The sequence below is a fragment of the Medicago truncatula genome, chromosome 1, assembly GCF_003473485.1.
Source record: "Medicago truncatula cultivar Jemalong A17 chromosome 1, MtrunA17r5.0-ANR, whole genome shotgun sequence".
NCBI lineage: Eukaryota > Viridiplantae > Streptophyta > Magnoliopsida > Fabales > Fabaceae > Medicago > Medicago truncatula.
In genome coordinates this window covers 41,667,820-41,680,685 of record NC_053042.1, presented here as the reverse complement: position 1 = coordinate 41,680,685, position 12,866 = coordinate 41,667,820, and the positions used below count along the sequence as shown (strand labels likewise).

At 31.5% G+C, this 12,866-nt stretch overlaps 1 protein-coding gene across 3 annotated transcripts; it reads right to left on the bottom strand.

Moving 5' to 3' along the window:
• Positions 1–4,188: 4,188 nt before the first annotated feature.
• On the bottom strand, positions 4,189–9,002 carry LOC25485793 (aspartic proteinase). 3 transcript variants are annotated; one of them, XM_039829694.1, is made up of 15 exons: positions 8,844–9,002; positions 7,719–8,084; positions 7,575–7,635; positions 7,355–7,449; positions 7,139–7,251; positions 6,615–6,783; positions 6,484–6,523; positions 6,186–6,250; positions 5,995–6,108; positions 5,813–5,877; positions 5,415–5,568; positions 5,197–5,316; positions 4,725–4,813; positions 4,517–4,612; positions 4,200–4,425 (listed from the first exon to the last, which is right to left on the bottom strand). In XM_039829694.1, the coding sequence occupies exons 2-14, from the start codon at positions 8,073–8,075 to the stop codon at positions 4,528–4,530; spliced, it is 1,527 nt and encodes a 508-aa protein (XP_039685628.1). In that variant the 5' UTR covers positions 8,076–8,084; positions 8,844–9,002; the 3' UTR covers positions 4,200–4,425; positions 4,517–4,527. The 3 variants fall into 3 exon arrangements, with proteins under 3 accessions (XP_024638888.1, XP_039685628.1, XP_024638887.1); XM_024783120.2 differs by having other exon boundaries at positions 4,189–4,612; positions 8,844–8,983; XM_024783119.2 differs by having other exon boundaries at positions 4,208–4,612; positions 8,802–8,989.
• Positions 9,003–12,866: the final 3,864 nt, after the last annotated feature.

The following is a 12,866-nucleotide window of genomic DNA, read 5'->3' as shown; positions in this document are numbered from 1 at the left end:
TTTTTCAGCCATAGATATATTATTTTTATAATTCAATGGTTCAGATTTTAGATAGGATACCTTGCTAGTGACTTTTTGGCAATTGACATGGAAAAAAAAAATGAGACCCCACATCCAATCGTTTATTATCATTTGTTAATTATAATTTTAAAATTAAATTAATTGCATTAATTTTATTTTTTTTAGGGAAAATTAATTGCATTAATTAAATACTACTGAATCTCCATAAATTCAAATTTCAAAGATCAGTTTCTAATTGCTTTAACTAATTATCATTAATTACAATTATTTATATTAATTGTTGTTTTTACAGTTTTACCCTTCCATCAAACACTAAGATACTGTTTGTCCCTGCTTTTTTTCAGCTTTTCTACATTTTTAAGGAGAAGTTAGGCCAAACACAATATCAATAAAGTACCTTCGAAAAAAAGTACTTTTTTTAGAATGCATAAAATTGAATGGAATGAGCTTTAACCAAAAGTTGTTGAATGCTACTTCAAAAAACTACTTCTCTGTGATTTATTTCACAAACACTTCTCTTCAACTCGCGCAGGCAACCTTATCTTTTATTTTTTAATATTATATTTCAATTTATTTTTTTCTTCCATTTAATTATTTTTTAATCGGTCCATATAATTTTTTTTAAAGGAGAATCAATTTAATTTTATTATCTATTTTTGAAGGAATTTTATTATCTTTTTATCACTTATATATTTAATTTTAATATCGCTTAATTATCACAACCTCACAAATATTTTTATTCATGCTATCATTGAATGATCCCAAATATTTTTATTCACTTTCTTCAACCTCACAAATATACACACACATTAGCGTTTAGAATAATATTTGATGTTTGTATGTCTGTTTTTTTTGTTACGCTAATGTGTATAATTTTTTCAGTGTTGCGCAATACGTACAATTATTATTTTTATAAAATTTTAATTTTAATTAAAAGTACTAGTATAGATGCCTAAAAAAAATTATACTTATATATATTTTACACATTTATATTGTAACAAACTATACATATCTTTTTCTTATTAAAAAAACTAAACATATATTTTTCAATAACAAATATAATATCATATAATATAAATTTTTATCTTTTTAAATGACACCAAAAATATGATATTTTTATAACAAAATTTGTTATACAGGATGATTGGAAAAGAAAAAACAAACAATTCTCTAACTTAGCTCAGTTGATATAGAAAATGTATAAATATATGCAAGGTCGCGGATTCAAACTCCGGACATCACAAAAAAAAAAAAAATTCAAAATTTTGTACAAACGGTACCTAACTCTCCCTCACCTTCTTCTCAGCCTCTCCTCCCTTCATCAAACACTAACTATCATTTCTTTCATCAAACCTCTTAGATTTGTTTATTTTCTTCGCCCTAAATTCGTATCTCGTCACATATCAATCAACTAAACTCTTTTTTTTAGCATCAACAACAAATTATATGCATTTCTCTTTTGCTGAAAATCAAACAAAGATGTTGAAATATCATGAACACTCCAGAATCATCATCATCATCGATCCATCATCAACATCCTTAAAACAAAACCCCAAAATCCAAATTAAAAAATAAAACAATCTACAAAAAAAAAACACCAACCCAAGAAAGGATCCAAGGTTGAATGACTCGAATCTAGAAAACCCCAACTCTAAATCATTATTCAACAACATTTTAGCCAAATTCTAAAACTACCATTGTCGAAATTATCAAGTAATGGAACGAGAAAAGGATAAGAATTGATGTTCTGTGTTCTGTAATCAAATGACAGTATACTATATTAAACTTTTTTGTGGGTTTTCTTATGTTCTGTGTTTTGTAGTGTTAATGAAGAAGAAAAATTAAATGTTTCAGTAGGTGAGATGTGCTTCGCGTTGTTGTTAGAAAATAAGGAGGTGCAGTAAAATGTTACAAACAACAATAAAATAATATACATAGTTTTTTATTTTCTTTGTTCCGCCAGTTTTCAACTGACAGCTCTCTTGGGACCACCCCAATGGGGTTATTGAAAGTCATTTTCAACTTATTGAACCATTGGAGAAGGGTTATTGAACATGATGTGGATGAAAGAGATGATGAACCAATTCAATAAGTTGAAAGTTTGCCACGGTATGCCATGCAGTGCGTTTCTGTTGGTTCTTTTTGGCGCGTGTGCTGCACGCGCCGACAGGGCGCATGGACGGATGTTGGACGCGGAGAGAGAATATTTTGTGGATAATAAAGGGACACGTGTTGCTTCAGGATTGACTGCTTAGATTTTTATCTTCTTAATAATTTGGACTCAATTATTTCATTGCAAATAATTTTATTTTATTTTATTTTTACCAAAATTCGTGATTTTTTTTTCTCTACAAATAGAGACTTGGATCATTTGATTTGGACACAAAAAAAAACCAAATTTTTCACTCTCTTAATCTTATTATTAGCATTTCTTTTGAAGTTTTAGTCTTTGTTTAGTGAAATGGATCACGTGTTGTCTTGCATTTTAAGCTATTTGTGTGTCGCGTGCTTAGTTTGTTGTATTGCATTTTAAGTTAATAAAATAAAAATAAATTATTTAAATAAATTTTGTTTTTACAAAAAAAATGTTAAGTCTATCTTTATTTTAATTTAATTATAATTGATAATTGTAATTTTATATGATTATAAAAACAAAATTATAAAATTAAATAAGAATAAGAAATAAAAGGTGGTGGGGTAGAGTGTTGAAAGAAAAAATCATTGGAGAGGTAAAAATTGAATGAGTGTTGAATTAAGAGGAGAGAAAATGATGTGGAGTGTTGAGAATTGAAAAAGTGAGTGTTCAGGGTTATTGAAAATTTTCAACCATTGTAAATGGTCTAAAGGGACTTTTCCATGGTGGGAAAGAACTTTCCTTTCCCAGGTTAAATGACACCTCAATTTTGACCCAAAAATTACCCTTCTGAATTGTTTTTCCTTCTATCCTAATTGAATAAGTGATTTCACATATTTTCTATTTTCTTTCATTTGTTTTTGTGATTTCGTCGTCTCTGAACGACTTTGTTTGTTTTGTTTTCCTGTCTTTATGCGGTATGTTTTTTATTTCCCGTCTTAGTGCAGTATTTATTTGATTCAGGTTGAAAGATTACTTTGAGCAAGTGCAGATCCGATCAATGACAATGTCTTTGGTGTCGTCAACGTTGCAGATCCGGAGACATGAACATAGTTATATTAGTCATATTTGTAGGTATAGATACTTTGCCGTTTTATACTATTAACATGGATGCTGTGAGTTTTTTCACAGATTCATCATTTTTGTTTTTAGCGAATTTGGATTTGTATTGTATCGATGTACTCTATCAATTTGAGTGAATGAATATCGTTTATTTTTGTAAAAAAAAAAAAGAGTTTACAACAGATTTGGGTCCCACAAAGATCGAACGATTAGTCTTTATAGTTTACGCGCAAATGATTGACACAAAAAAAAAAAAAAAACCAAACTACTTTGAGCAATGCTATATATCAAGAAAGATTTTTTCAAGAAAATTTCAAGAATGATATGGCAGAATAATCACCCTTAGATTTTATCAAGAAATAGTCCTGAAATTAATGTTAACCAATAAAATCTCAGCCTGGCCGAAAATCATGGGGTGTTGGGTGTTATGTATCTTTTTTTTATGAAAGATTAATAAATGAGACTGAAATCTAAAGGTGATTATTGTGTCATGTCATTCTTGAATTTTTCTTATAAAATCATTCTTGATATCTAGCATTTTCCAACTACTTTTACAACATTTTTTAGAAGAAAAAAAAAATACACCCTTTCCTAGAGATAATTAACTCTTTGAAATTTATATAGACAAAACCAATATCATTTGACTCGAATTTTGTAGAATAAATTTAGATTATTATTTCAACTTTGAGATCTGAGATAGTATAGCTCAATTATTTTTTAGAGAATCTTTAAGAATATTAAAAATGCAAAATAAAAATTGATGATTTCATTTACATTATTATTTCAACTGAGATATATCATAACTGAATTAATTTAATCTAATCCATGATATACAATTTCTAAAGTTTCTTAAAACTATTTATATATTAAGAATATAAAAAAAGATCTAATTACTGTTGTGTTTTAATGATTAATTGTAATCATTTTAACGGAGAAGATAACATAACTACATGATACTTTAGCCTTTAACATTGATACATGATACTTGGATTGGTTCCCCTTTTAAATTTCAACCAATTTCAGTGTTCAAGAGAGTGTGTACTTGATACTAATGGATACATATATTTAATACATTAGACAACAAATACGTGATACTTTAATACAACATACATGGATACATGATGCTTAATACATTAGACAAATACATGATACTTTAACAGAGATAGCTTCACGTATAAGAATGCATCCAAGAATTCATAAAGTTTTACCTGCACCATAAAGTAGTTACATACGAGCTTATTTACAATACACACTAACAATGCTCATAAAAGAAATTCCTACATACTAGTAATAAACTACCACAAGTCTCACTAGGCAGCTTCAGCAAAACCAAGTTGGAGATTTCCATAGTCAAAGACAGTGTGATATACCCTCATGAAAACATCGCCAAGAATCCTTCAGAAAAGAAAAAGGACAAAGTTTAGAGCAAGATTTATTCTAAGCATGGTTGTTGTGTGCTATGCAATGTTAGTGTATGCATATAATTAATGTTGCAAGAGAAACATACCAGAGAGGACCCCTTGGAGGAGGAATGTCAAAAGCAATAAACCCACTAAGACAAACTGTTGCAATGCCTTCTCCAGTTTTCAAAATATACTGAAAAAGTATACATCATTTTCAGAACCAACAACAAATATACTATAAATCAACAAAATCAAGAGTGAGTTAGCCTTTGGATGTAGATACGAGTAACATCATTTAATGTAGTACAATATAATTTTCAAATCAATTATGCTGCCCATCTTTTGGAAAGGTATTTTGGCTATTGGTTTTAACTCAAATCATTTGGAAAGCTATTACTGTCAGTTTCTCAGTAATTCAATATTTCAACCCAAAAAGCTGAAATATTCACAAATTTACAATAGTTTGAAACATCATGACCCAATTGTTCTTTTCATGAAAACAATAAAAAATCATGAAAGTGTTAACCCTCTCAAAGCTGCATTGTAATATAATTTATCAAAACTTCAAAAGCTTACCTGCTCTGGACTGAGGACGAAAGATTTCTCTCCGATAGTGAACGAAATGTTTGGCAATTGATAAATGCTATTACAGTCTACAACCGACTCTCCATTTGGACTTGGCAAGCTCTCGCAGAGCTGCAAATAATCAAACAAACGAAATCAATCCATCAAAGCAATGGGATAATTCGAAACATTAACTCAGGTTTTTGAACAGGATCATTCAAAAGGCTTACTTGATTTACGTAGTTGAATATTTTATCCTTGGTTGACTTTCGTTTGAGTTGATTCTGGATCCAAATCACAAGCATCTGACAGGAAGAACACAAAGCAGTATCTTTAGCGGATAACTCTCCTTGTTCCTTTTCGGTCACCATCTCAATCCCCATGCTGCAGAGGATTCAAAGAAAAGTTAAGAGTCCGATTGAGCCAAAATCTTATGCTAGAGTAGGACCTAAACTCTCCGAGTGACAAAGAAAGAAACTAATAATTGTAATCAATGAAGAGTATAAATCACTGTCATCCAGCATCTTCAAATTATTACCAATCGAAATACAATGAATTAAAGGCATTCAACACATTGATATATAAAGATGCTCATTTTTATTTTGACAAAAAGAGAAAACTTTCTAACCTCTTAGATTGTACCCTCTTGCCACCACATAAACCAACTTGTGAACACACATCACCAGGTCGTACCTGAAAATCAATATTAAACTCATTTAGGTTCAAGGGTTGAAATTGCGTGACAGAAAGAGCAATGACTACAAGTCAGGGTAACAAGAAAAACACCGAAGGGTGGTCAAGAGAACATACCCCTGCTACCAAGAGATCCCATATCAATTCTCCATATTCGGTAACAATTTCCTTACATTCTACACTCAGAACTCCTTCAGCTCCAATAGCATGGTTGATTTCAGTCACAACAGTCTGAATTCACCCAGTCAACAAAAAGTATAAATGAAAAGCTATGAGTAAATAGTATATGGAAAGATACAAGTGCATACAGTTGGACCAGCAAGCAATGATGTTCCTGAATCTACAATAGCAGCACAGCCACCTTCACAAACGCCTAAAAATAACATCAACATGTTCCACAATTAGATGCACTCTGTAATCAAATTTACAATTACCAAAAAAATGTAAATATACACACTGTACATATGAGAGGAGGAAACAATAGAATTTAAGTTTTCTTCTTATACCATACCATATCTTAAAACCTTTCAACCACTAAATTACTCCCTTATTTTTCAGTATTCACTAAAATAAAACTATCTTATTATTGAAGAACGGTGAAGTTACCTGTTGAGAGACCTCCAATGAAAAAGTCGCCCATTTCAATCTGAAAAGGTATATATTCATGTTAAGTGTTTCCGCATTAAACTACACATTTGAAAAGAATTCCTGATCAAACTAAATTTTGTTTTTCTAACCTGCCAATAGCCCTTTTGAGTGACTGGAACATATGTATGTTTTCCTTTGAAGTGATTTGGATCAACACCCCCAAGAATTAGCTCACCACCCTTTTTCGCTTTTGGATCCCCATTGAGCCAAAAAGAGAACACCTGCTCATTTACAAGATCTTGCTCCACCATTTTGTACCTGTGATGTATAATGGATCACTAAAGGTCTGTTTGAATTGGCTTAATTGAGCTTATGCATGAGCAGTTGTGAGACTGTTTGCAAACAGTCTCACAACTGCTTATGTGTAAGTTGTTTTCAGCTTATTTCCATAAGTTCTCTAGGATATACGAAAATAGTTTGACTTCGTTTTATCTCTTGTTATAGAAATAACTTATACATAAGCACTTATTTGGTAAGTGCTTATGCTATTGATGTAAAATTAAGTTATTTATCCAAACATGGCCTAAATTAATGGACATAACAGAATCACCATATTTAATTCTGACATGCAATCAGATGCAAATGAAATAACAGGATAGGTCGAAAAACATACCATACTGGCACAGCATTTTCAACAGAGATCTCCTGAAAGCCAAGCCCAAGTAATCCATCAAACTTTGCCAGCACAAAGGAAATACTTCCTTCACGGGTAGCCTCAATGAAATCCTACAGTTTCAAGGACAATATAATACTAAGTCTCCAAGATTTGCTGTATAAAAATTGTTCACTATATCTTGATGCACGAGCTCGTAGATAAAGAAACACTCACCACATCCTTAACAACAACATCGCCAAGTTTAACATTATCTTGACTGAAAAAACCAGATATTGCTCCAGATCCATAAGCTATTTTACATGATGTTCCTGAATTGACAAGTAAAAAAGGACATTTGAACGTATTAAATAGCATACAGCAGCATGTAATTTACACTTTGCGTGATTTCATAGGCCACTATAAATGAATATGAGTAATGAGAAGATGGCATTACCATTTTTGGTATATGTTTTGGATTTCTTTGCCTTGTACCAATGATGGGTGTAGCAGGCAATCTGTAAGAGAGCATTAGTCAATAAGACACGTGTATATATAAATATTTGTAACGAATGAAGCACGATAGTTAATACAAACTCACAGAAAAATAGCACTTTGACGATGGAACCCAAAGGTTCGAACTTCCGGTATCAAATATGACATTAAATGTCTGTGGGGGTGTGCCAATTCCAATCTCTCCATAATATTGTGCATTCAAATAATCCTTCAAAGGTACTATGGCATCGTCGGTTGATTTACCGGTATACTGATCATATGCACCCAACACAGGTCCGCTTGACTTTAGCTTTTCTCTTACCATCCTAGCAGCTCTAATGCTATCAAGATCTAGAGTTCTCTTCTTCAAATCAATTCTCATAAATCCATAGGAGAACGAAGGAAGAAGTGAGCATGTTAAAGCCCACAAACAGCAAGTCACCCACAGATACTTGTTCGCCATAGGGAAAATCTGCCAGGCAGGGTAAGAAGAACGTAAGTAGAGGCAAATATAGTTCCAAACTCCCAAATTTACATAAAAAGTAGCAATGAGGTTTTGTCCAACTTCGTTGAAGCTTTTAAACATAAAAGACTAACTTGATACTAAAAAAGACTAACTTAAAACGGATAAAATATAAAAGATTATATTGAACAAAAAATTAAGTTAAAGAACCATGTTGCAATTTTGCTAATTAATATCAAGTTGGGTGTATTGTTGCTTGATTAGAGTAATCTAACATCAATTCATCAACATCGTATATTGACTAATGACCATATGACCACCAAGAGACCGGGACACCACATCTTCACTGAAAACATTTAGTATATAGATGACTTAAAACATCTTTAATTTAGCTCAACTATATCTTATATGAGACTAACTGGTCACACCAAACCTGGATTCAAAACTTGTCTAATCTACTGAGTTAGGATATGGTCTCTTCTAAAAGTAGTTATTATTAAGTAATTGGTTTAACACATAAATAAATATATATAAAAGTCTTCCATGTAATAAGATCATCATATGGATTCACGCTATCCATATGGGGAATATTCAAATAGATGCTTGAAAACTAAAAGGAAGATGAATCATGCTTACAAACACGACTAAAAAATGAAAATATAACTGAAGAGAAATCAAACTTATAATAGAAATGAAACCTGAAACATAGGAAAAAGAAAAAGAAACCTTATGGTGTTATGGTAGGAGGTAGGGGATGGATGGTGTTACCGTTAGGAAGAGAGTGGAAGTAGTAGCTGAGCCTGAGGTAAGTTGAGTGCCAAAACAAAACACATAAACAACAAAAGTAGGAAGGTCGTTCACAAACAGTGGACTCTTTCCTTCTCTTACAAAACGTATACTTGTCTTGTCTCAAATACACTCATTTCATTTCTTTATATAAATAAATAAAATAATAATCCATATGAAATGAAACCAAAATATCTGCAATCATAATAGTGATACCCCATGTCCTCTCCCTCTCTCTCTCTCGTTACTATCTGTGACAAATAAATGTTACTATTGATTAATATGTTAGGCGCAACATTAAAGACCATTAGGCCAACGTCTTCAAATTCCGATATTTTTTATATATTTATTTTTGCAATGAATTTTAAAATATTACATTGAACCACGGTCCACGTAATTTTGCAAGTGCTACGGTTTAAATCATGTGTCAAATTTAGAATATGAATTTAGGAAGAATCTTCTAATCCAAAATAGAGGGCTTGTAAAGAAATTTAAAAGGGAAAATATTAAGTGAAAAAAGATAATATTTAAGGTTCTAAAATACTTTTTGTAAAACAACTAATTCATAAACTCTATTTTCACAGTAGAATATTTAAGATTTTTATTCCTTACTTTTTTTTTTTAGCAACGTTAAGGACACTTGCTCATACACTCTCTCTCAAACACTCTTTATGTGTATGGTGCACGTGTCCAAATTTTAAATCCTCACTTGTTTACCTGTTTTTAAATTAATATAAGGGAATTTTTTATTTTTTATTTATTTATAATAATTACCATCTGAGAGGTAGTTCGCAAACGGTTGGAATCCGACGCCGTCGTGTACAATCTCAATGGCTTTTGTGATGGAAAAAGGATTCCACAACCGCCATGTACAAATCTCACTTCCGTAATTTTATCCTTTTTTATTTTTTCAATATAAAAAGTATGCCTATCAATTTAGTACCATTAGCTTCACTTATCGGACTTGTCAATTGTCATCATCAGTTAGTAAAAAAATTATAAAAAGCAAGGCAACTATTGTTAAATCTTTCATCAATTTTGTTTTGAAATATCAGAATCACTTCAATTTTTTCTGTGCTGTACTGGTGGGAGGACGAGATCTACTATTGTAGTCAATCAAGCTCCGCCACAAACAAAGAATTTGGGCGGCGGTGGAGGCCATTAAAGTAGATCGAGAACCACAACAATGGAGAAAGATGTTCACTTGTCTTCCATTAATCTTACTTCAACTTCATCCCGTCGTCTTCCCTGCCATCATCATTTTCCATGACTGCTCAATCATCTTCCTCCACAGCTCCTCCCTCCTCTCATCACTCTTATCTTCTCCGGTGTGTTGGTCTTTGGAGCCGCCGTTGTTGTTTATATGAAGTGTCAAAAAAGGGGGAGAAAACGTGTAAAAAAGTAAAGGATAAAATAAATGTTGAAAAAAAAATGTTGAAAGTATCTCAATCTGCTGAACCGGTTACTAGGTAGAAATTGAAAAAGAGGGAAACGTGGCACCATAGATTGAGAGGGTGTTTGAGAGAGAGTGTATGAGCAAGTGTCCCTAGCATTACTCAGTGGTGATACATGTACCACCCCATGTGGCAATACACCCTTTACATCCATATAAAATTCTGACACGTGGCAATCTGGACCCCACATAAATAGAAGATAAAGTGTGGTTGTGAAATGAATTTACCAAAATATCCTTAATACATGGGGTGTACAATGAGATGTATGAATAAAGGGTGTTTATGTAACATTTTCCCTTTTTTTTTTGACAAAAGGATTTTTATTCCTTACTGATATACACGATGATTAAGAATGTTAGCAAAGTCTGTAACAGTTTTTTTTTTCATTCCAGTGTTGATCTTTCAAGAGTGGGAAAAATAGACCCTATACTTTATATTCAATCAAAGTTTCGGTATCCTCGTCGTGCCCCACCCCACCCCTACATGAACTTTGACCACATTTTGGTATTTTTTTTAAGGGGACTATTGCTTTATTTATTAACAATTTTTCACATAAGTTTTCTAATTATAATCCTATTAGGGTACAATGGTGCACTTAAGAGTCTAGTCCCATATTCAAATCATCTAAACTTGTTGGAATTATTTCACTCAAGGTCTTTTTATAGGGTGCCCCTAATATAGACCCTGAAAATAAAGGTTCATTGGTGGACATATGCATATGACCTACAACAACCGGTTACCCTCCATATTGATAATTTAAATTTAAATTTTAATAAAGTGAGATATGTCTCCTTTACAAAATGTCTCTCCCTTCCTCAAAGTATCTGTATTTTACATCTCCATTATTGGACCTTCATGCTTCGCCTCTCTCTCGTTAGAACATCACCTCACTGTTCCTCAAGTATTGGCCTTCATATCATGACAACCATATGCAACAAAATCACTTGAGAAGAACTTACAAACCACCAAACTCAATGATCTTGAGTTGCTTAATTTTTTATATTTTCCAAGCTAATCGTAATTTTTTTCTTTTCTTTCATATAACGAACGCTAAAGTTAAATTAACAAAATGTTGTTTAGGTTTTTGTTTTTCTCACGTAGCCAAGGGTCAAGGGATTACATCCAAAAGAAATATAGGACTGACATATATGGTAGCCAAAACAAAAACGAAATTACTACGATATATATGAAAGGTTAATTTACCTAAAGCAATTTTGAGCAACTCCAAAATAAGAAAATGGTTCAAAATTCTAAAAGTTATAGACAATTTATGTACAACATGCAATAATGATTGCTCAACCTTCACTGTAGATCCAAATCATAAGATTGAACTTGGAAGTGAAAAATGGGTTCAGATCCGCTATCTAGATTTTTGTAGAAAACCTTCGACTGTTATGTTCTGCTGATGGAAGCAAAACACAAGATTGAATTTGAAAAATAAAAACAAATGTAAATCCAAGATTTGTAGAATCAATGTTGTCAAGACACTTTTTTAGCTCATTCTCCTTCTATACCACCGACTCCAGAAGTGAGTTTCATTGCAGATCTAGCATGTTGAGATTATTAGAAGGATAAAGTCTGATTTTGTTGTCAACATATTGTGATATTATGGGTATTTATTAATTTTAGAATAACCCCCAAAAATTATTAATTGAAGTGATCGGATGTGGTAGGTCATTTGTCCAGGTCCATCAATGCACCCTTTTCTTTGGGGTCCATATTAGGGGCTTCCCTTTTTATAAGTTAAAAATTTATTTAAAAATAAATTAAAAAAAATTGGGGATATCAAATACAATTTTTGTTGTTTTTACAATACTTACCTTTTTCAAAACAAAAAAATCGAGTAAATAGTCAATTTCCCTCTGAAATTGTAAGTTTCATCAATTATCCTCCTGAAATTAACAAAACTTCAATTACCCCCCTGAAATTTCACAACGTTAGTCAATTTACCTCCTCCGTCAAATTTTTCTGTTAGTGAACATGATGTTTTGCAAATACCCCCCTGAAGTTTTGCACTTATGTGCAAATGCCCCCCAAACTTAAAAATTTATATTATTTTTTTCTTAAAAACAAACAATTAATAGTTAAATATTAAAGCTAACTATTAATTTTGGAGTTTGAAAAAACTACATACATATATACATCAAAATATGGAAAGATGTGTATTTTTAAAGTGACAATAACAGTTATTTCTAATAGACAAATTATTATTTTTAGAGGTTTATAAACAAATTAATAATCAGATTTAAATTTATATTTTCTCCTTCACCATCTTAGTCTTTTAACTCCTCCAACTCCTTCAACAATTTGCTCAAACCATTTAAAGTACACAACCCCCAATATTAATCCACAAATCATCCCATTATTGTCACTTTAAAAAATACATATTTTTCCCCATTTTGGAGCCTATTTTGATGTATATATGCATGTAATTTTTCCAAATTCTAAAATTAATAGTTAGTTTTAATATTTAACTATTAATTGTTTGTTTTTAAGAAAAAAATAATATAAATTTTTAAGTTTGGGGGGCATTTTGCACATAAGTGCAAAA

What these genes read in the sequence shown, in the direction of transcription:
- LOC25485793 (XM_039829694.1), bottom strand. Translation starts at nt 8,075, where the DNA reads ATGGCGAACAAGTATCTGTGGGTGACTTGCTGTTTGTGGGCTTTAACA. An exon ending in GGGATCTCTTGGTAGCAGGG is followed by an intron (nt 5,878 to 5,994) that starts GTATGTTCTCTT and finishes ATTGATTTTCAG; the next exon opens with GTACGACCTGGTGATGTGTG. An exon ending in CCTCCAAGGGGTCCTCTCTG is followed by an intron (nt 4,613 to 4,724) that starts GTATGTTTCTCT and finishes TCTTTTCTGAAG; the next exon opens with GATTCTTGGCGATGTTTTCA.